We start from the raw sequence: 22934 nt of genomic DNA, 5'->3' as shown, positions 1-22934 counted from the left end.
CAGCAAGCGTTTGGTGAGGAACACTGAATGCAAACAGAAAGATTTTTAAGCAAACACAGCAGGGCACCTTTAAAGCTGTTAGTCTAGTTTCTTCAAGTCTGCAGCAGAGTTTAACCTGGCTTTCTGACGGCTTACGTAACACGCAACAACAAAGGAAATAAATTCCTGACGAGTGATGATCAGTCAGAGTCAGAGGTGTTAGAGGTGTCTCAAAAAGACTGAAAAATGGTTTATTCTGGCCCAATATGGTCAGCGCTTGCTTTAGACAGTCTGATCACTGTGATTTTGGTAGGGTGAGCACAGTGGAGTAACAGTATGAAAGCTGAGCAGGAGTCAGCACAGTCCCAACCTGAATGTTTGAACAGGTAGAGGCTCCTTCTGGCTCTGCCCCCTCATCTGCAGAACCTCTTTGGAAGCCTTTCTCAGCCTCCTCTCTGCCGCCTCCTCCTGACGCTGCTCCTGCTTGCTTTGGTTGGCCTGTAGCACAACAGATTGCAAACAACAAATCGAGTCATGTGCTGCCAGGCACAGCCTACTTCCACATGGCAGGTAAAATAACTGTAGCACTCTGCTTTCAGTCTCACCTGTCTCTGGGCCTCCCTGAGCAGGCAGCGGAAGCGCTCGTCCCTCAGGGCCCAGTGGGGGAGCTCGGTGTCCTCCCCGGCTTGCGGTTCCTCCAGTCGCAGCTTCAGCTCCCTCAGGGCGCTCAGATCCTCCATCAGCTGCCTCTGACGCGTCCTGCAGGCCTGGAGATCCAGCTCCAGGTCCAGAGAGGTACGCGTCGGCTGCTCGGCCAGGGAGGAGCGGTACGACTGCTGTTCACACCAACACCAACACCTCAGACGCTGGATACTAAACACTTTTAGATAAGCTTGAGAGAAATAATGAGACTGTACCTGTTTGTATCGCAGTGTTCTTCTTTCCAATGTGTTCCTGACGAAGGGAGATTTCTTTGGTAGAGTTGAGCTGTCACTGTCGCTGCGATATAACTGAAAGGTAAAATCATTTCAGTGGTGAAGGAATGCGCATGGCGCTGTCAAAACAGAAATATTAACAGCTGAGCAGCAACTGCAAATCATCGACACTGACAGCTGTCTACTGTCTGCACCTCAGATTAGGGAGATGTTAGGAAATGTTGCTTTTCATACATCTGCAAAAACTCACCCTGCAGACATACTGACTACGAGCACCAGGAGAGAAGGTTTGGGAGCGGACGATGGTGCTGCTGCGCATGAATGGTGAGGCATGACCCCAGCGACCCCCCCTCTCTTTGGGCCGAACGGGTCGCACCGGCTCTGGGAACAGACCGTCTGTCATGGTGGCCTTCTCCACCTGCAACAAGTCAAAAGCACTTGTAATGTATCTGTGCCACACACTGCTAAAGTGAGTTGATAAACAGCTACAGGCTACCACTGCTGCAGACGTCACCTTCACTGCAGAGAGTTTGCTGGCCGTCCGATCACAGCGCCCTCCGGTGGTGGTGCAGATGCCCTCTGCGCACAGGCCCTCTGAGCAGGCAGCTGTGAATGCTGTGCTGTTGCTGCAGCCACTGTCCACTGACTCTGCCTGCCAGCTCCTGAAAAATATACCTTTGTCACTTTAACTCTCATGCCGGGGACAAACAGAAGCTTGTATATGAGGAGTCAGAGCATGGTTCATGCAGAACGTGTTGCCACCTCTCAGATGCCACCTCTCCTGGGTCATCCTTCTTCTCTAGCTTCTGGAAATCTAGGTCTGCCTCCCGTTCCTCCAGATGGGTGGTGGTGGTGCGTGACAGCAGAGTGCACACAGTGTCCTGTAACGTCAGCAAACTATCAAACACCGTTCTCACACAGTCAACATTCCTCCTCTGACAGTGGGGAGGCTTGTTTGGCTCCTGAGACACATTCTTGTCCATTACACACTTATAATGAGCTGCGCAGCTGCACACCGTAGGCAACAAGTTGGTTATAAACAGAATCAAGATGAATTTCCCCCAAAGGCAATTATTATTAATGTCACTTCATTATATCTCTTTACTCTATTTTCATTTCAATGATCTTGATGTATTTTAAATTTCTCTGGAAAACACTTTGTTTAATAATTGCTCGAGATCACTTGGACTGTGATGTCAAGTCGCTAACTGACACTGCTGTTATTTACTGAACAAATATGCACCATGTATGTAATATGCAAAAGTATTGGGCCACTTGACCATTAGACCATTGGTTTTTCTAGGAGTTTCTCCTTAGTCGATGTGAGGGTCTAAGGGCAGAGGATGTTGCTATGATGTTATGTAAAGCCCTTTGAGACAAACTGCTTGTAAAAATGGGCTTTACAAGTCAGGTTGTCTTGTCTTGTCTTGTCTAGACCAACAGACTTTGATGACATTGTATTCCAAATACACAGAGAGCTTGGCAGCCATAACAGCTTCCGCTCTTCTGGGAAGGCTTTCCACAAGATTTTGGAGTGTTTCTGTGGAAATTTTTGCCCAGTAGAGCATTTATGAGGTCAGACACTGATGTTGGACCAAAAGGCCTAACTCTCTGTTCCAGTTCATCCCAAAGGTGTTGGATGGGGTGATGTCTTTATGGACTTTGCTTTGCACACTGGGGCACAGTCATGCTGGAATAGAAAAGGTTCTTATATACTGTATGTCCATATAGTGTATGCATGTGTGTTTACCATGGCTCTGGGCCTCTGCTCATCCTCCTGGCTATCGTGGTGTCTGCGGTGGCTGAGGATCTTCTGTTCAGGCCTGGGCAACTCTGTCCCACTCAGCATCTGCACTCGCAGCCAGTGGTAAACCATCTCTGAACTTCCCTCACAATCGGCCAGGCTCACCTGGGCTGTACCCTGCGAGAACACATGGGAAATGTCATTATTGTAACAAAAATAATACGTAAGCTTTATCATACATGCTGGACAGCACTGATCTGCTCATCATATCTTTGATATGAATTAATTATCGAACTTATAGCTTCAGGGTCAGCTTTAGTCTTGATGGAGCTGCTCAGCCTTTCAAACCCACCAATAGCTCCTCCTGAGCCTGAGGTCCCAGAGAGCAGACGGACAGCTGCAGAGCACACACCACCAGGGCGTTTGCAGGGACAGGAATGCAGAAGCCTTTGTTGAAACTCATCTGGGACTGCGGCTCCAACGGCGTACAACAATAAAATGCACAGGCCCTGCCGGCGTCCAGTGGAATCAAGTGCACCTTCACGTACCTGGACATAAATTCAGCAGTGATCACAACACTGATTTCGATCCAGCATCACCTGGTGATGTTGCTTTCAATGTTGTATATGTAGCTAAAGCACAACACACTACGAAATAAGCCAATGCTTTAAATGTCCTTGTTTTTTTTCTCCTGGTTCCATCACATGAGAATGGAGGTAGGAGAGACAGTTTTACTTATACGCATTTCTTTGGATTAAACATTACATCAGAGCTGAAGTGTAAATTACTCTGTCTACCCTTGACACACATATTAAGTAAACTCGTCATCGTCGTTAAGTTACGTTCATTTCATTTTTTTCCCTACAGAAGCGTTTCTTTCATCATGTGGTATCATCGCGTAACATTGCAGAGCAGAGATGTTCCAGTGTCTGTGATCTTAATGACTCCTTGCTGATAATACAGATGCAGATGGTTAGACGAGAAGACCGATGCTCCTATCGCAGTTGTTTGTTACATCTGTAGCTGAAGCCTTTACCCAGTTAGCATAGCTTGGCATGAAGACTTGAAACGGGGTGGGCGAAAGTCTACCTACCAGCATAACTACAACTCACTAAATAAAACATGTTTGATCTACAGAAACAATGAAAGATAAAAATGACAACTTACAGTACTCTGTTACAAGGGCTTCTGCACTGGACTAAACAAGCAAATTATAATGTGATAATAAATGAGCTTCAGAGGCAGTGTGGCCAGATTTGACTGGCACCAACTAGTGAAATCACAACCTCAAGTTCCCAAACATGGCCCAGTGTTTTAGATCTACGTACAGCGAGGTTGTTGTGCCCATCTGATGTGCGTATGTATAATACCACATAAATACCAGATAAGCCTGTATCGAGACAGCTGAAAACCTTCTAGCTCACTAACAAGGTCACAGTAATGAAAAATTATCTCCATCTAGTTATTTTATTTATATAAAATATTAAAAAATAAAGTGGTTGGTTTTGTCAGTCATGGGTTATAAGTACATGCATTTAAAATGTATGGAACCCTTGTGTAAGTGCAAGTTAAATGGGATGCGGTCTAGCTTTAATTGGGCAAAAATGCCCAAATGATACACAAAATTTCTAAAATCATCACAGGTTGTCAAAAATAATTTTTCCTCGCCATATCAAATAAAAAGTACCTCATTTGGGTGGAAAACTCTGCAATCTGTTAAGTGTTAAAGGTTGGTTCACAGGCTAACTGTTTGCTTTTGTTTCCAGCCTTGGTGCTCTGTCTTCAGGTTTATTGTTTAAACATCAGAGTGGTATCTATCTTCTCATCTAACTCTTGACAAGAAGGTAAATGAGCATATTTCCCAAAATGTCAAACTGCTTTAATCATCACAGCTGGAAGCACTCACACTTTATAGCCGTCTCTCACAAGGGACCTGTTCAAACTCTTGAGCTGTAGCAGATGTAGCCGGAGAGACTGGGAACTGGAATCCCACCTGTAAAGAGGAAAGTACAACAAGTAGAATAAGGAGTTAGATACTGACAGGGAATGACTATGGCAACCATCTATAGTGTACGCTGACACTTTACTCACAGCAGTCCCAGCTGGATCTGGGTGGGGTCGCTCACAGAGGTCAGCTCTTTGATGTAGGACATCTCATCGGACTCCTCTGCCCTGTTAGGGCAACGACAAAACATGGAATAAACAGGCTCTTTTCCTCTCTTAGACACAAATGTTTTCTACAACCACCCGAACATAATCCACTACTGATACACATTTGTGGACTTGCTACTTTCTTTGCTATTTTACGTAATTTCTGTGTGAATGCAAAACTACCAACTAACTTTACGATGATTTTAAGATTTAAAACTTCAGACTTCTTGGCTTGCTTTTTTTTTTGCAGATGCTGACCTCAACACTGTGTGATGGCACTGACTAACGACTGGACAAGAGAATGCCACAGGTGTCAAGAGCTGAATGGGCTACAGTTCTCTCCTCTGTCACTAGGGGGCGTAATTGCTTCACAGAATTGAGTGTCTATGTTCTGTTTTAGCATTGTGAGGGCGAACCTCCTCTCACCTTCTGCCCCAGGCCTCAAACACACCACTGTCTGTTGCCAGAGCATCCTCAGAAACTCCTGCTGACACTCTCCTGGCCCTCCTGCCACTTCTGTTGCCACTGTTTCCCCTCAGAGTCACTCCTAAAGAGGAAAACGCATCCCGTTAATCATCAGGTAGTCTTCATTCTTTGGGACGAGGCTCAAATCTGCACTTACCTGCGGAGGTGAAAGCACCCTGAGTCCCACTGTCTCTGTGACTCTTGTTGTCCAGTTGGTGAACAGCTGCCGGACCGACTGTGTCCTCACCGCTCAACATGGCGCTGTGTGACAGGGGTTGCGACTGGGCCCGCAGACCCTCTAAGAGCCCGCGGCCCGCCTGCTCCATGTACTCCTCCGTCATCTGGGTGAGAGGGCAGTCCTGAGGGGCGGAGTGGTAGGGTGTGTCCATGGGAGAGCTGGGGGGCGACAGGGAGGAGAGCGAGGAGCGGGAGGAGAGGGAGGCCAGGGACTGTGGGGTGTCATGGGAGCGTTTGGTTTTGCTCTGGGTCAGGGGATCGGGAGTGAACATGGTGCAGTCTCTAGACACGGTCTCCGGTGGCAGCAGGTAGCGTATGTGGGGGTCGAGTGGCTCCCCGACCCCATCGTGACGCTCGTACTGGGGCAGGCAGTAGATGTCACTGAAACTGATGGAGCTGAGGGAGCCTCGGCTGGATGCCAGGGAGCCCCGACTGGAGGCTAGAGAGCCACGGCTGCTGCTGGACGACACTGTCAGTGAACTGGCGGACAGACTGGAGACGCATGAGAAGATAAGAGACGCATGAGAAAAGACACAGATGTGCAAAGAAAAACGACTGAAAGCTCAAAGGGCGAGCGTGTGCCGCACCTCTTCAGCTGCGAGTGAAGGTAGGTGGTGATCCGTGTTGCCTCCTCCAGCTGCCTCAGTAGAACATTCCTCTTCTCCTGCTGCAGGATCCTGACATGAGGAACACATTGAGGCAGAAGAAGAAGTTCAGTTCAGTAAGTTAAATGCGGTCACCTTCTGGGTCTCAACTGAGGTTTAATTTTGTAGACAGATGTGTGGTCTATCCTTAAACCAAAATAATGTTGTACACATCTATCCCTCTTGGATCTTTATTCCACTGTAAAATGACGCAGACAGGAGGTCCACCCCACAAAGCACAGCATTCATCTAAAAGGATAAAGCGGGCTTTTATGGCACATTTATTTTGTTTCCAATCACAACAGTGTGACTGCAACATTACAAGATAACCCCAAAATGAAAAGGTCTAATAGTGATAACACTGAAAATATGTGTCATTCTAGAAGCCCAGTGTGCAAATGTAAAAGCCTTAAATCCCAGTTGCATGCTGTTATCTTTCTCACCTCTGATTGGCTCCCTGGTTCTGGCAGCTGTGGGCCCTCTGCACCTCCTCCTCCAGCCTGGAGCGCTCCTCCTCCAGCTGCAGCAGCGTCTCTGGAGGGTGCTGTTGCTTGCTGACCAGGGTGATCTCCTGTAGGAGGGCCTCTTTCTCCCGCAGGAGCTGCATGAAGTCCCGGTCGCGATCCGCCTCGGCCCGACCCGACCAGCTCTCACTGTCCAGCTGTGCAAGCTGGTGCTGTATACTCTGCACCCTGGAAGAACAGCAACGAAGGAAAACAATGTAGTGCAAAATGCATATTTTGTATTTGCTCCTTACACCCAGAACTGGTTCAACCATGGGTACAGCTGACACATTTATAGTCGGAGACACAACATGCTGCAACTACATGGTCGAAAACTTATATAAACTTTGTTTGTTGTTCAAATGCGACTGGTGCTCTTAGTGCAGTTCACATGCCAGATCAGAAAAGGAAAATCTTCATCCTGGTTCCCCTCACAACACTCTCCCTCAGCTCATATCACACATATTGTACAATATACTTTAATCAAACAGCCTCCACATACATATACACACATACATACACACACACACACACAAACATCTTGTTTCTCCATTATCCATTATTACAGTAATTACAGTAATGAACTGTTAAGTGCTTAGAGTCACAGGATAAGTTGCACTTTACGTAGGGTACGCATGCATTCCTGCATGTTAAAATAAACATAAATCAGCACGAGTCTGAACATAGGGAATGCACCAGTTTCCCAATTAAAAGATATTTTAACTGGGAAACTTTTTTCCCTCACAATTAATCCACTGATGTATCACAAGAGAAAGAAAAGTGCATTTGATACACAAAGAAAGCCACTGGCCTGCTGTATTTAATATATAAATATTCTTTAAGACTTTCAGTGATGGTTTAACCTTCGTAATTTTTTGCAGTTTGCGTATTTTCCCAAAATATCAAAAGTTTTGTTTTTCTTTAAAATGAAATAAGGTTTTTACATGAAGCTGCAAATAATTTGGTTTATTTTGCATCACTGGCATAAAAAAAATTGACTTAGCATTTTTGAACAATAAAGTTAATTCCAAAATGACTACTTAATAATAGCTGGATAGGAGTTTACTGAGTTAATGTTATCTGTAGTGTTAAGTACAGCCTCTGTGGACTCTGCACAAGTGTTTATGGCAATATGGCAGAATCAGCTCCATGTTAAGACCACATAAGCCAAGCAGACACTTCAAGCTGTGACTATAATGACTGCATTCAGAGCTGTAATTTTCTACCAGAGCCATAACCACTGCATCAGCCAGTGGTCTTACAGGTGTGTATCACCAATATGTTTATTCAGACAGAGGGAGTGGGATCTCAGAGACTGTGTCCTCAGCTCTGATGAAATAACTGTGTTTATGTGTGCTGGATTTCAGACAGTGTGACTCAGTGACAGAGCATGCAAGTTTCCACAGGTCTCTCTCTCTCTCTCCCCCTCCCTGATGTCATGGGTTGGCATTGCTGTTGCTGGGTCACCACAACAACGTGAGTCTTGTTAAAAAAAATAAATAAATAAAAGGTGTGCATGAGGCCATAATAACATGGTGACTTCTGGTGCTTCTCATAACTTCATGGCTGAATTCATGAGCTCCCCTTTTCAAAGCCAACAGAAATTCAGCTTTCTCTCAATGTTGATTTTGCCAAAATATAATTTAGCCCGTGCTACAGGGTGAGCTGGGATATATTTAACCAAACAGTGTGTATATTAAACCACCTTGTGGAGGAGCAGAGTGTGCAGCGAGGCAGGCGGTGGGCAGCGTGCTCTCTGGCTGTGCACACAAAGGCAGCACACAGTCAGCAGCAGCATGGCCAGGGAAGAATGTGACCACCCAGCTCATTCCACTGGCCAGACATCGCTCAGCAGCCACGGCCACCGGGCACAAATACTATTCATAACACGCCCTCCCACTGGACAGTGAGCAGGGCCTGAGGAACGAGAGGGGGCTGGCGGGGCCTGTGAGTCAGTGCTGCATGCATGGTGTGTCATAGTACTACGGCTGATAAACAACAAACACCCAGACGTACTTCTTCTTGGCTTCCTCGTACTGCCAGTTGACTTTCACTTTGTCCACCAAATGTGAGGAATCCTGGGAACCATACTGAAACAACAAGAGACATAAAAGGATCGAAAGAGCCCCAAAATCACAGCAGTTTACATAATAAACAGTGATAGAGACATGGCTCACAGGAACACTTCTGATCATAATATTAGCCACCAGTCATTTCAGATATATGACGGGAGGCAGGGAGGGCACTCCCCCTCCCCTCCCTCCTCCACTTAGTCAACTATGGTCTACAGCTGTAATTTTAGCCTTTTTTTTATTTACTTTTTGGAAAATTGGCACCATTACAATTATGTCCAATTAGCTAATAAAAGTTCCCGTTTGCAAAGTGCACATGGATGTTCAGACAACTACCACGATTCTTAGACAAGTTCTGGAGTTGGAGAAAATGTCTTTATTCTATGATTTCTAGGTGGATTTATGAATGTTTATTACAAGAGGTCAGAAAATGAATATAATAAGAATATGTGTATCCTGTCTGTGTGGTCAGATTTGACACAAATTGCGGTTTCTGCAGCCCTCCTTCATCTCCCCCTCACAGTCTGAAAACCTCTGTTTTTAGGCGAGACATGGGGGAGCAGCGGCGTCTCCTACCTCTCCCATGATGTCAGTCTGACAGCCTGCGTCGCAGTACTGCTGCAGACTGCACGAGTCACCCACAGTTCCAGTGCTGTTCACCACCTCGTTGGTCGAGTTGCAGATAGACAAGCTGCTCTGGAAGTTCACCGTCAGCTTCGCCAGGCTCTGTGGGATGGATGGTGATTAACGACAGAACAGAATACGCACGATAACATAATCCAACAACATCTCATTGAGAGTTGTAAAGCAAGTGACGACAACTAAATTAAAGCTAAATTAATTATCAGAATCATTTTTTCAAAATGTTTCCTGGTCCTACAAAGTGCATCACTTGCCATCAATACCTGTTCATAAATAGACCGTGACATTGACAGGAAATGTCTCTGCAAATGTGGCCCGACAATCCCACTGAATCATCGTGTATTATTCATTATATTCACTACATTACTTTTTTTTTTATTTTTGCTTTGCTGACAAAATCAGATATGTGGTTGGTGATTCACATGTTTGGAAATGTGTTTTACTAGGAGACAGTGCTGAGTGGCTACAGGACACTAGAGGTCAGCAAAGAATACACCAACAATAACTGTTTGAGGAGCGAAGCGCAGACAGCAGCATGTGGAGGAGATCTTTACCTGGATGAGGTCCTGCCTCTCCTTCTCGCCTGTGCTGATGGCCTTCTTGATGCTTCGCAGCTCATTGAAGATGGCTTGAGCTTCGTCCAGCTTGTAGTTTGTCTGACTGCAGGACATTTTCCTGTCAATCCTGTGACACACAAGCACACATTAACATGTCTTGCTTGATGTCCTTTTCACATAAATGTTTAATAAAGCCTGGGAGCTCTTCTTGATTTATGTTGGAATAGAGATCACAAGACTTTTTTCCTTTTGTTCCGTTTTGCCTACACTGACTTTAAAACCAAAAGACATTTGAAAATACCCCAACCTTGAGTCTATGAGCATATGAACATGCCCCCCCACCCCACCCCATTATTCATCGTTAGTTAAATCATTTAAATAGTGTAAAAAAAAAAAAAGACATCATGCATCAAACCTTTTCTTTGACCTCCTATCAGTTTTAAAAACACTCCATTTTAATTCTTTAACCCTACAATTACCTAATGTACTAGGTTATGTTTCCGACTTGTCTGATAATCTTTTAATACATTTTGTCAGTTTGAGGCTTCCATAGAAGTGATTATTAGAAACGAATAAGTTCTTTTTTGAAATGTTATTGACTTATTTAGAATCATGGTAAATATTGTCAGCAACAAAAGAAACAAAAAAAGATGTTGTTGTATTATCAGTGTTAATACAGGAGGGAACCCCCCCCCCCAAAAAAAAAAAAACTGAACGGGCCTGCTGGGTATGATTACACCATATGAATCATCACACAGTTAGGTGTCCTACAGAATCCAATAGGATCAAATAATGACAGCTCTCATTTACCTAACTAGTTATTGGGAAAACCGGTCAGTAGAAGATAAGTCAATGAAAATCATCATATAAATATATAAAGGATTTCTGGATCTGATTCATTTCTTTGTAGATTATAAAACAGATCACATTATGAACAAAACCTGCTCTCCTGCTTTCAAACGAATGGTCCTGTATTCTTGAGCATGGCTCTGAGGAGGGGTTTTACTTGGATTTTTGGTTGGGAGAGGGCGGCACGGTGCCTCCTCCATCAGTGGATCCTGGCACGTGGCCCCCGCGCTCACCACAGCCCGCTTCCTTCACTCTCCTTCAACAGCAGGTACTGTTCATCCACCCGACCCTGCCTCTTCCTCCCCAAACAAGCTCTGCTTTGTTCCCCCCCACCCCACTGGCAGGGCCTGGGAGTTTATATGCTTAGCCAAAAAAGCTACCCACCCCTCAGTGCCTGCCTGTTTTGAACCCCCCACCCTGTGTACTGTAGAAAAGCAAATATGCTCACATTTTTAACAAGCAATAGGTTTTAGGTTAATTAATTCCACAAAATCTCTAGTTAAGACGTTAGTGACCGAGTTAAATCAAATCAAAAGTTGAGAAATTGGTCAAGATAAGGCGAAATACAGACGAGCAGAAAAGGTTCTTGTACGCCAAAATGTTCAAAAGAGATCCACTCCTGAATTCTTTTAGTGGAGTAGTGACAATTAAGCTGTTTGTTTCCTTTATCTGACAAGACATGGCGTGGCCAATTAGGCATATTGCTGACAACAGCTGAGATTGGAACAACAGCCCTAGGGTCCCTCCTGGCCTCATTCCTGATGGGCAAAAATTGACCCAGAAGAAACAATAGAACGCACACTCAATACAGGCAAGCAAAGTCACAAACACACATGTGAGCACGTATACACGTACGTAAAAAAGTCAAAGGGAGGATGCGTCTATGTTTTCTGCAAGCTGTGTGTTCTCCTGGCTATTCTGGGAATCACTCGAGTTGTGTATTATCTCAGAGATAAGGGACTCTTTGCCAGGACTCAGGAAGTGCAGAGGAATTTGCTGCCAGATATCGCTGTGTTTTTGAAACTTGCTCTCGAAGGCCCACACCTCCCCTCCCTCTCCCCCCTCCCCTCTCCATGGAGCTACTTCCTCTCCAGGCTGAGCCTTGGCTCCCTGCACTCCACTGGTGCATCCTCTTCCTGAGGTGGAGTCCCCTTTTCCATCAAAAACTCCCTCCATTTGCCTTTTCCCAAACGCTCTCTTTTTTTCTTCCCCCTCCGAGAGGTGGAGCTTCTAATTCTAACATGAAATTTTGGAACTGCTCAGAAATGTTTCCAGCACAAAAGGCGCTATGTGTATGTGTTTAAATACCAACACAAACTAAAGGAAAACTGGAAAATGTTTCTGACATACAGGCTAAAGAAGAGTATCTCCTCATTTTTTGAAAATCTCAGCATTTCCCACCGAGATGAACTGAGTAATTTCCAACAATGTAATTAAACTGTACTTGAGAGCCATGTTAACATATCACGCACATATGTGTGAAAAGGAAAAAAGAGAGAGGGAACAGAGAGAGAGAGTTAAAGAAAGAGAATGAGATCCACCACTGAGGGGGCAGAATAAAAAGGGAAAAGGCTGCTGGGTGGGGAGCAGCCATGACGAGTGTTGTAGGAAAGAGAAGGGTGGCCGTGGGAGGAAGGGTGGGCCTGGGACACAGAGACAGAGGAACACTCACTCCTGAAGGGTCTCCACTCCCATTTCCTTATACTGCAGCTCCTGCTTCACCTGAGCCAGCTCCTGCTTCAGTCTGGAGAGCTGCGGACATAAGGCCGAGCACCAGGTTACCATGGCACACAATGGGCTTCTCTCACCACCACCAAAACTGCTTAGTCATGACTGTTCACATACAGGAATGCTCCGCTATGTTTATACAGTGAGGCCCGTGCACACGTGTGTATGTGTGCACATCCTCCACCCCCCCACCTCCTCAATCACTCACACACACACCCACACACACACACCCACACACACAGTGGTTTACAGTAGCCTTCCCTCCTGGGAGAAGATGTCCGATTAGAGTTTTGTTTTGGAAAAATAGGTTCTATCAGTGACTGAAGTCTGTATTGATTCAGCATTGTATCCTCTTTTACGGGGGAACTCTAACACATTTTACATGTCAACTTCAGTTTACCCACAGGGGTAATTGTCATCCTCTAAAATCAGTTGTATATTGTCTTCTGTGGCTCTGGAGAGAAAATAACCCTGATGATGTTGTCTCGGCTTGGGCTTTAAATTTTTCAGTAAAAAGTCTGTATTGCAAATTGTGGAATTTGAAAGTTGTCAGCATTTAGCAGGCAGGGAAGGTGAAAAGAAAGATGGTGAAAGTTGCTGCTGAGCTGCATTATGAGAAATGTAAGATCCAATATTTGGGGGGTCAGCCAGCCTAGGAGCTTTGACTTTTTAACCTTAAACTTTGTATATTTTTTATTCATTCAACTTTACTGTAGTGATATATTAATTCACTGAGGTGCCCCTTTAAGTGGAAATGTATTGACATGACAGCGACATTCCAATGTCCAAATACAATGATGTATGGTATATCACTATTTCAGCAAAACAGTATAAACACTAAGAGTCTACAGTTGTGGTAGCAGCTCTGTGGGGCTGTACACTGAGCTATATGTTAATATCAACCGGCTAAGATGCTCAGAACAAAAATGTTTGAGGTAGTATTTGCCCAAGCCATATATAGCAATAAAAATGGGAAGCAGTGATTTTTTTTTGACCACATGACTGGCCATAAATCACTTCATAAGTCCAGGTTTCATCCGCTACTTCAGATTATTGTGGTTTGTGGTTGATTTGTGGGTGTTGCATGCGAATGATGAGTCAATGGACAATTTAACATGTGGTCATCATCGGATGATAAGGGACAATTGTAACATGCTGTGTAATAAAATCCTCAAATTTTTCCAGATTTATTCTCTCCAGCTGTGATTTCTATAGTAACATTGAAATGAAGTCCAACTCACTTTGTCAGTATAAAACTTAAGGTTAAATCTCTCTGATCCAGGATACACCCTCACTCATGTGACTGATCTCAGAGAAATGTCCAGCTTGGCCCAGTGAGTCAGTGACCTAGCCTCTGCCTGACCCTTTGATGATGATCTCATCCTCATCCTCTTGAGGCCCAGGCCAGAGTCACAGTATCCTGTAGGGGCCACGCCCCAGCCCCCTTTTCTACCCAAAAGGGCCCCTCGCTGCAGCCCATTGTTCTCTGATAATAACTTACCCGCTCTCGTCTACAAGCTATTTCCACTTTTATTTGGTCGGGGTCATATTTCGCGTTTGAGGATGAGCCGGAAAGCGCTGTGAACACATAAAAACAAAGGACAGAGAGGGATCAGCAGTTAGCCGACAGTGATGATATTAAAGTTAACTTGAAAGAGCTGAAGAGGGATTCGGTGTCGTCTCCCAGCCTTTGCTCTCTGGCGGTGCCCCCCGGACACTTTGTGTGTGACATCTGGCTGCAGTCGGAGGGTAAACTGGGTGGAGGTAGATAAAAGGTGGGCGGGGAGTGGAGAAGGAATGTGGATTTGGAAGATCTGCTATAGCTCTGCACCCCCACCACTTTCTGAAGGGACATCAACAGTATACCACAAGTAGGTCAGCTAAGGTCACATTTATCTGAGTTCACACATTTCATCCTTTAACTGCCTCTTTCCCTGTAGGCTAATGTGTTATTTTTTTGATTATGAAACACAGCTGGATGTTAGTGGGTCTTACTGCTGGTGATGGAGCGGTTGTCCTCAGAGAGCTCATGGAAGAGCAACATTTCCTGCTGAGCCAGCTCCAGACGCTGCTGCTTGACCAGGTACATCTCCTTCTTGGCTTTGAGGGCCTCCTGGGCCACCACAAGATACTCCTTCAGCATGCGCTCCTGCTCCTGCCTCCACTGAGTCCGCGGGTTCTCAATCTGGGTGGTCTCTGACAACAGGACACAAGTAACTCATTAGCAAATAATCCTATAAAGATGTGTGATAATGTCGATCAGAAAAGCAAGAATGCCCTGTTTTCGCTTTGAAACACCTCACTGCACTGACATACAGCTGTTATTTCTGCAGTGCATTTATTAAACAATGAAGTATGTGTTCAGTTCATATTATATTTTTTTATAAGTGCTTGGAGACAAATGGGGATGTACTCACTGTTGATGTGGTCAATGTAGTAAACTCCCACTTGCTGGTCATAAACTTCCTCCCACCCGAGAGGCAGTTCATCTCCAACACAGTCGGCAAACGTCAGCGGTTTGGTGATCCTGAAATGATTTAAAGTCCATTCAGTGCAACAGCAAGAAATGCACATGTGCACTTACTGTTTCTATTGTTTTATTTTCAACAATTTTACTCTTGTTGACTTTGTGACATTGCTCTGTGAAAGGTGCTACACTAAACAAACTTTATTTACTTTCAAGTCAGCTTAAGAAATAACATATACAGTATCTATGTAAACTTGATTTTACATACGCCTTACAGAAATCTGATCTCCCACATTATGTAATTTCCCATGTTGGCATGACCTGGCCTACAGGGTGCTCCGCTCCACTTGTCATGTTTATAAAAGGTGTTCTCAGTGTTAATAAAAGGCAAAGAGTCAAGACTAAGCTACATTACACACACACTGCACTAAATAGCAGTGTACCTGAGTTGTAGCACTGCCTCCCTGCTAAGTTTTGATATGCATATTATCATCACAAAGAGGAAACCTGTTGCAACTCAACAATTATCCAGAGTGATCATTTCAAAATCTGTCCCAGTAGGGCTATCCAAGACTAATCCGGGTATACACCTTTTGTTCTACAGCACACATAGATAGTCAGTGAGGTTTTCAAGTATAAAGGTGATATAAAAGTAATGAATGTTAGTGTTTCTGTTACTGAGTGAAATTATGTATATTCGTCAAACCCGAACACTCTTGGAATAATTTAATGTCTCATTTTCACCCTGGTTCACTGGGTAAAAATGAAGTAATGTGATTCTTAAGTTTCCCTAAATTGATCTCCTGTGAAATACAGTTATTAGAGATCCTTCACAACCAAAAGATGCATTATTAAAGCCAAAGCTTAGAAATAGAAAAGAGTTTATTTCTACAAAATATGACCAATGAGACAATAAATAAAAACAATTAAGAGGGAATGTACTGTAAATTCCTCCACAGAGGCAGAGCTTTACGGGTCTGGAAACTATTCTTCCTAAATTGGTGACTGTCACATTTACAAAGCTGTGTGTTTATCAAGGTAACAAAGGTCCTAGTCCTCCCCAAGGTCCAAGTCCTTGGGGAAGGAGCACATCAGTGTCCATTCTTAATAAAAAGTGAATCAATTGCTGTATACCTTTTAAGCACTAAAACCCTCAATGACAATTCTCTTACACACTGATCTAAAAGAATTTAACTCATCACAACAACCTACTGGCTACAACTGCCATAAACAAAAGGTGGTAACTTTATATTTATTCCAATTGCGGTTAAGACCAGAAATTACTTGACATTTATTTTGCCATATAATTTTATACATGTCTATGGCAAAATCAAACCACCCATCAACTACACAGCTAAAACAAGAGTTAAAGTCAGTCAAGGCAGATAATCACCAACCCACCTAGAGCCAGGGTCTACTACAAGGGTTTTGCCATCCACGTGTATGTTTCCTTGCCATTGTTGCCAAGTGCCTGCTCACAGGGGATCGTTGGGTTGCTCTGTGCTAAAAACTGAAGACTTTGGTCTGTACCTGCTCTAATTGGAAAGTGTCAAGAAATAGCTTTTGTTGTGATTAACATTATATAAGTAATTGAATTGAATTGAACTAAATTGATTTGAATTAAATCATGTTAGAGCTAGCTGGCAACTTCACTTGTTTCAGAATGACCCCACTTCTCACTTATTTTATTACCTCAGTAAACAGTTCCTTAATGAGTTCATGGTCTCAATCGATAGTTTCAGGTCGTCTTCAACAAAACATGATGTTCATTTTGTAAATCATGGTCTATTTAGAGTAAAATAGACCATAAAGTCAGGCAAGCATTAGGGTATGGCTACCTTGTACCTTAGATTCTCAGTCAGATCCAAATGTGGTCACTTCTGGATCCAAAAAAACCAAGATGGCGATGGCCATAATGCCAAAATCAAGGCTTCAAAATGGTAGTCCACAAACCAATTGGTGACATGACAGTGGGTTTTGACCTTGATCAAGGCTAAACTTACTTAACTTTCCATTTAATTGTTTCCCGTAATTGAAATGTATCAATTTTGACAAGCTAACACCTTGGTAATTTAATCTGTTATCCCACATAAATAAAGCAGCAGGTACATCTTGTTAAAACAACAGCTGAACCAGTCAAGCTACAGCTTAGAAGCATATAGCAGTAAATGCAAGTTTAGCTTTTGACAAGCAGAATTCACGGTTTGGTGTGGTTAAGCTATAGAATAAAATCATATGAAATTGTAAATTAAAATACTGTTTAAAATAATTCTTCATTCATTCATGCTTTGAAGCCTTTATTTTCATCTTCTCTAGGGTTACTGCTCTCTGTCTTTGTAGAGTAAGCTGTGTGTTCATATCAGTAAAATATCAGCTCACATTTAAATTTACTTATATTAATCAGACAAGTATCAGGTCTCCATGGTTAAATAAATATACAATAGATGCATGTAAACATACATGAATATGACATGACAATTTCCACTCTAGTTCTGTATTTTGCTTACACTGTAAAACCCAAGACCCTTTCTCCTTGACAGATTTTAGACAAATATTTACTGATGTCAACTTACATACACACTATCCATTTAACTGGATAAAAATACAAGGGCAACATCTTTTTAAATAAGGTGAAACATCTTAAAACTTTCCTCTTTAAAGTCTGAATTTGAAAGGATTAAATCTCACCAACAAAATGCTGCCAAAGTGTAATGATTTATTAAGCCATGTGGGAGATATGTGGGCCCCACCAGCACACACACACACACACACACACAGTGCTGCACTGTAACAATGACAGAACTAATGACATCAGGCTGAAACCTAACTATCTATACATATCAGCGAGTTCAGAGTCAGTAGGTCTGATGACAGCAGCACATAGAGTAACTGTCTGATTACCATCAATCAACGCAGACAAAATAGGGGGGGGGGGTGTACAGTGGCGGTGACCCCTTCCACCACAGTATGCTCACAATGCAGACAGTGCATCAGGCCTGATTGCGGTGAGGTATGCATACAGTGAAGGGACGGCCCGGAGAGGGTAGCTGTGGCATTCTCCACCACATTCCTCAGGAGACGAAGGCAGCGGTTCCCTCGCACACTGGCATGCAGGGCAAACTCACTTCACTACATCTTAACCTCTGTTTGTTTGCAATGACATGATTTTCAGGCAAAATGCCATCAGCACATTCTGAAGATTCACATTAGAAGGATACAGAGATACTCCTGCTTCCTCAAAACAGCCAATAAAGCCTTTATTGTGTGGAAAATCCACAATATCTAATATGATGTTAGCTACACTTGTTCATTTTATCCTCAGTGCCTTCAGCGTGTTCTAATACACTTTTAAACAAGCTCTTTTTAGCACATGCCTTGCTATTTGCATGTACTGAAAGCAATCCTAGTTGATGATGAATCACACAGGCTTGTCAAAAACCTTCTACAATGCATAATATTCAATGAACTGCCTTTGCATTTCACACATTTTTGGGAGATTATACTGGCTTCATCACTGAAGCGCAACTTTACTTCATAGAACTTGATGATCAGTCAAAATTATAATTATGTAATTATATATGGTCACCTACAACTGTCTACAAGAAAGCTATATAGAGATATATTGTTAAATTTTAGGACATGGATATAAAAATAATTTCTTGATTTTGTGTGATGAACACAAATGTGCCATGTACTTATAGAAACTTTAATAAACTTTAGCGGCGCCCAACCTTTTGTCTTGTGACCATTTACTGTGAGCACTTCAAACAAAGAGCGAATTTTACCTCATCAGACAGTTTAATTTGAATCATCTTACAGGCCTGAAGCTATTCAGTATTTTCCAACTTCATCGAGCAGACTGGTCTTGTTCTTCTTTCTTATTCTTTCTCAACTTGTTGATCATCTCCTGACCCCTTAGATTCATCTTGTGACCCCCTTAGGGGAGGCAGGGGGTGGGGTTGGGGTTCAAATCAGCTTGGAAACCACAGGATAAATCAAGTTCTTAATCATTTCAGCTCTACATCTCCCACTCCTACTGGCCAGAAGAGGTACCACAATAAAGTCACACATAAAAACTGTCTAGACAGCCATGTCTTAAATAAGTACACACAGTGTGTAAAAAAGATTCACACATGAACCTTGTGCACGCAGCCAAACACAAGAACAAAGCAAACAGAAGCACACTCCCCACCTGCTCCTGCTTCAAGTGCTTGTTAAAGGTAAACAGATGTCAAGACACTATCTGCACTTGTAAATACTGAGAAAACACTGAGATAGGGCAGAAAGAGGAACCGTGATGAGAAGAATCAGAAGCATTAGAATAATACAGAGTCATATCAAAAATAGGAAATTTGGGAAGGATGGGAAGCTATGTGACGTCAGAGAGAGTTTAGTCCTGAACTGCCCTTCGACCTCCCCAGAGAGAGGCAGAGTGAGGGAAAAACATGTCCTCTCACAGATCTGAATCTGAATATACGAATGTTTGGTTTGTTATGCAGTCTTGTGACAGCAGCCTCTGTTTGTCCAAGTGATGTCTTGGTCTTGGGAGACTCTGTAACCCCGGCTGCACAGCATAGCGCACTCATAAAGAGGAGGACACACAGCAGTACAGTGCAAGAGAGGAGCAATCTGGTGACATTTAGAGGAGGACTCGTATAATATGGCAAAACTAAAAGCAGCCGTATGTTGTACATGAGTATTGAGTATGAGTAGTATTGGACAGTATGAAATCTGCACTCCACTGCCAGACTGACACAATAGCCATCTGCTGTCAGTCTGTCAACAACACGGATTACTCACCAGAGTCTGATGCAGGTCTGACTCTGCACTGCTTTCTAAGCCAAAACACTGCTTTCTATAATAACTGTATTGCCATAGGATTATCACAGAGCTCCTATGGGATTATTGTAGCTCTACAGCAGGTGCTGGCACTGACTTTTAAGGGTTTTAAAACAAAATTTGTGAAGTCTTGGGGGTATGAAGTATGTCAGCATGTCTGAGCTGGACAGAAAATGACACTACAGCCATAGTGTAATGTGCAACATATACCTCAATAAGTAGCACAGCAAGGTCACGAGTTCAAGTTAGCACATCCTGTGAAGCACAGGGCAAGACAAGCACTGGAGCTCAAAGCAACATGAGCTCAACCACATAATGAGGTGGAGGCTGCAAAACATTCAAATTCTGTTAAGTATCATAAAATGAAAGAATCTGGTTTGGTCACTTTAAGCATTAAAACATTTTATTATTAAACTGAAACATAACTGCAAATTATCTTAATTACCGTACTCATACTATAAAGGTGACTACAAACAGCAACCATATTTTCAGTTTGGACAACCAAAAGCTGATTTCTGGTTGCCAGTCTGGCAACCACGCTAAAAGTTAGTGTTGTGTCCTGTATAATACTGTTGTCTCTGTTAGCATGTAGCATTTAGCTCAAATCACAGTCTTACTGAGCTGCATGGCTGTAGACTGTCTATTTTCTCCACCATTCAGTTTTCACTTTCATGCCCTGCGTCATTCAGAATTTCAGTGATAAAACTCTGCTCAACTATTGCATCGCCATCCAACCGCAAGTAACTTTATCAAAAACAAACGCCAAAGATCATGTGTACTGCTCTTATTTGATGACAACATACAAGAACAGCACAGCAGCAAAGTAAAAATGATCAGCAGTAAAGTATGCATGCATAAACACACAAAGATTACTAATAAGGTTCAAATTTTATTTTAAAATTTTACATACTGGCCAGGGCCCTCTTCCAAACTATGAGGAAACAGAAAATGAGCCAGATATCTGAAATAGAAAAGAGAGAGACTAACAGAATGACAAGCATGTTCAGCTGTGGAGGACTGAAATGCTGCCGGGCCTGCTCGCCTCTCAGGACTTCCCAGCAAAATATATTTAGTTGTCAAAGACATTTGCTAATTCTAGAATAATCTGTGCCACCCTGGGTTGTCCCAAGGGATATTTCTATCTGTAGCAACCTGCTTTTGCCTGGCGACGAGCTGCTGCATGCGAAAGGCATGTGAGACTGGAGTCTGGGCCACTGGACCTCATCTGGTCTGGTCATCCCCACCAGCTCCTCAACCTTTGTTTCTCTGCCACAACAATGTGCAAATTAAGACAAAGCATAATATTCCTTGTTACATTTTATTACGGAGCCAAAGACGCCAGTTACTTTGTTTGAGCTTGACCACAATAGCCATATTTTGATGAAACTAACAAATTTTAAAGGCTCTCCTGCTGCTGATGTCTTTCATACAGTCCACATTAAAATAAAAAAGCGCAGCTGATTACTCCACCACATGTGCTAATTTCGACAAGTTGTCGCCACAGCCCAGTGCACATGAGATGAATTTTTGACTCTGATTTTAATTGCGTGATGGTCCACAGCCTAAATAAAGCGAACACTCGTGGGATAAAACATCCAGAGTTGACCACAGAAGAAGACCGTTAGCGAGCTGCAGCACTCAAAACGAAATCACAATAACAAATTTGTCCAACAACTGAAAGTCTTTTATCGTCCTAGAGCGCCAACTGCTAAAGTCTACAAATAAGAACTGAGGCTTGACCTCTGGATGACAAGCATTGCATATGTGACCAGAAAAACAACAAATGTGATGACACCGACACTGTCGTAGACGGGCCTGAGACGATAACACAGGATTCTGCTGCATGTTCCCAATTTAACTCCGATACGCACCACAAATATCACCTGCTTTCATTCTCATATTGGTAGCTCCTCTGTGAAGGGGGTGATAGACACAGTCTGTGAGAAAAAAAAGGCCACAAGTGTTGTTGGTCTCCAAATTCCTCGCTGTGTTAAAAAAGAAATGTGAAAACAACTTTTAGAGGAATGTCATTTATGTCCAGCCTCTGCAACCCTGCTGCAACATTTCAGAGCAGCTGACAGACAGACGGGACTGACAGACAGACATCCGCTTCTCCCATTATGTGTTGAATCTTACAAATAGGTCTCCTATAAGTAGACCGCCTCTGGACACATTTAGATGGCGTCTGGACACATGGAAGGGCCTATCTTATTGTGAGTGGACTAACTGTGACAAAAGTGAAATGGTCATAACAGCTAGGAGGGCTGGAAGGACTAACCTACTAAAAGTGCTCTTTCTTAAATACAGTATCACTCTGAGACAGAAGGACTAATGAATTAAAACTGTTCAAATCAAACTGGCCTGTCTCTGTCCAGAAGTAACATCTGCCAACCAGCAGCTCTGGGGCCAACAGTTAAAGTTAAAGTTGAAGTTAAATGTACAAGTTCTCATTTTTAGAATGAGCACACTAAACTAGAAGCACATAAAAGCTGCAAAAAGAGTTTTTTTTTTTTTTTGGTTGCTTCTCACCTCTGATAGTTTGGGTTTTTAAAAATGTATGACAAGCTGGTACAGCCAGCTTGGTGTGGTCTACAACATTTTTCTTTCTTTTTGAATAAGAATTGCGCAGATGTGTGGAAGGAAAAAAAAAACAATGGTGGCTCGAGGTTGGTCCACTGAGTTTGGCATGTCCTGTTTAGGTAGCATTCTTCACAATATACACATAAAACACAAGCAACCTGCACTCTGACTGCTGAACGTGGCTGCTTCATAGGGAGGCATCAACAGTCTGAGAACTGATGCAAGGCTTTATCAAGGCAATTCCTGAGTGTTTTGTAAGAATATAGGTAACGCGTTGGGAAAGCGGAGCATCAAAGGGCCTGTCACACTAACTGCTGGACAAAAGAGGTTTGAACTTCCAGAACAAGGAATGAGGTGAAGGCCAAAGACAAACATATTGTGTGCTCATGAATAAGAACACAGAAAACACATACGGCAAAATGACACTGGATCAAGCGATGGCATGTTCATAACCTCCCCCCACCAAAAGACAAAAAAAAGAGCCATCATAATGAAAACACTGGGGGAAGCAAAATAACAGCGGGGTTCAGCGCATGTGAATA

At 43.2% G+C, this 22934-nt stretch overlaps 1 protein-coding gene across 2 annotated transcripts in view; it reads right to left on the bottom strand.

Annotated features, from left to right (window-relative positions):
- The window catches only part of wwc3 (WWC family member 3), a 28191-nt gene that overhangs the window by 1372 nt on the left and 3885 nt on the right, over positions 1 to 22934 (bottom strand). Inside the window, exons 2-22 of one of the 2 annotated variants that reach the window (XM_046390652.1) lie at positions 14924 to 15033; positions 14502 to 14702; positions 14008 to 14084; positions 12451 to 12530; positions 9927 to 10056; positions 9307 to 9456; positions 8675 to 8748; positions 6599 to 6847; positions 6099 to 6188; positions 5432 to 6003; positions 5236 to 5356; positions 4750 to 4830; positions 4565 to 4651; positions 3011 to 3206; positions 2665 to 2835; positions 1677 to 1795; positions 1429 to 1576; positions 1165 to 1332; positions 897 to 989; positions 585 to 812; positions 350 to 477 (exon numbers count right to left, since the gene is read on the bottom strand). In XM_046390652.1, coding sequence (XP_046246608.1) covers positions 350 to 477; positions 585 to 812; positions 897 to 989; positions 1165 to 1332; positions 1429 to 1576; positions 1677 to 1795; positions 2665 to 2835; positions 3011 to 3206; positions 4565 to 4651; positions 4750 to 4830; positions 5236 to 5356; positions 5432 to 6003; positions 6099 to 6188; positions 6599 to 6847; positions 8675 to 8748; positions 9307 to 9456; positions 9927 to 10056; positions 12451 to 12530; positions 14008 to 14084; positions 14502 to 14702; positions 14924 to 15033 — 3273 coding nt within the window. Of the gene's footprint in view, positions 1 to 349; positions 478 to 584; positions 816 to 896; positions 990 to 1164; positions 1333 to 1428; positions 1577 to 1676; positions 1796 to 2664; positions 2836 to 3010; positions 3207 to 4564; positions 4652 to 4749; positions 4831 to 5235; positions 5357 to 5431; positions 6004 to 6098; positions 6189 to 6598; positions 6848 to 8674; positions 8749 to 9306; positions 9457 to 9926; positions 10057 to 12450; positions 12531 to 14007; positions 14085 to 14501; positions 14703 to 14923; positions 15034 to 22934 lie in introns of both variants that reach the window. The other variant, XM_046390651.1, reaches the window with a different exon arrangement.

The sequence above is a fragment of the Scatophagus argus genome, chromosome 6 (assembly GCF_020382885.2).
Source record: "Scatophagus argus isolate fScaArg1 chromosome 6, fScaArg1.pri, whole genome shotgun sequence".
Classification (NCBI taxonomy): domain Eukaryota; kingdom Metazoa; phylum Chordata; class Actinopteri; family Scatophagidae; genus Scatophagus; species Scatophagus argus.
Note: the sequence above shows the minus strand (reverse complement) of the source record. Positions and strands in the feature narration are given on the sequence as shown.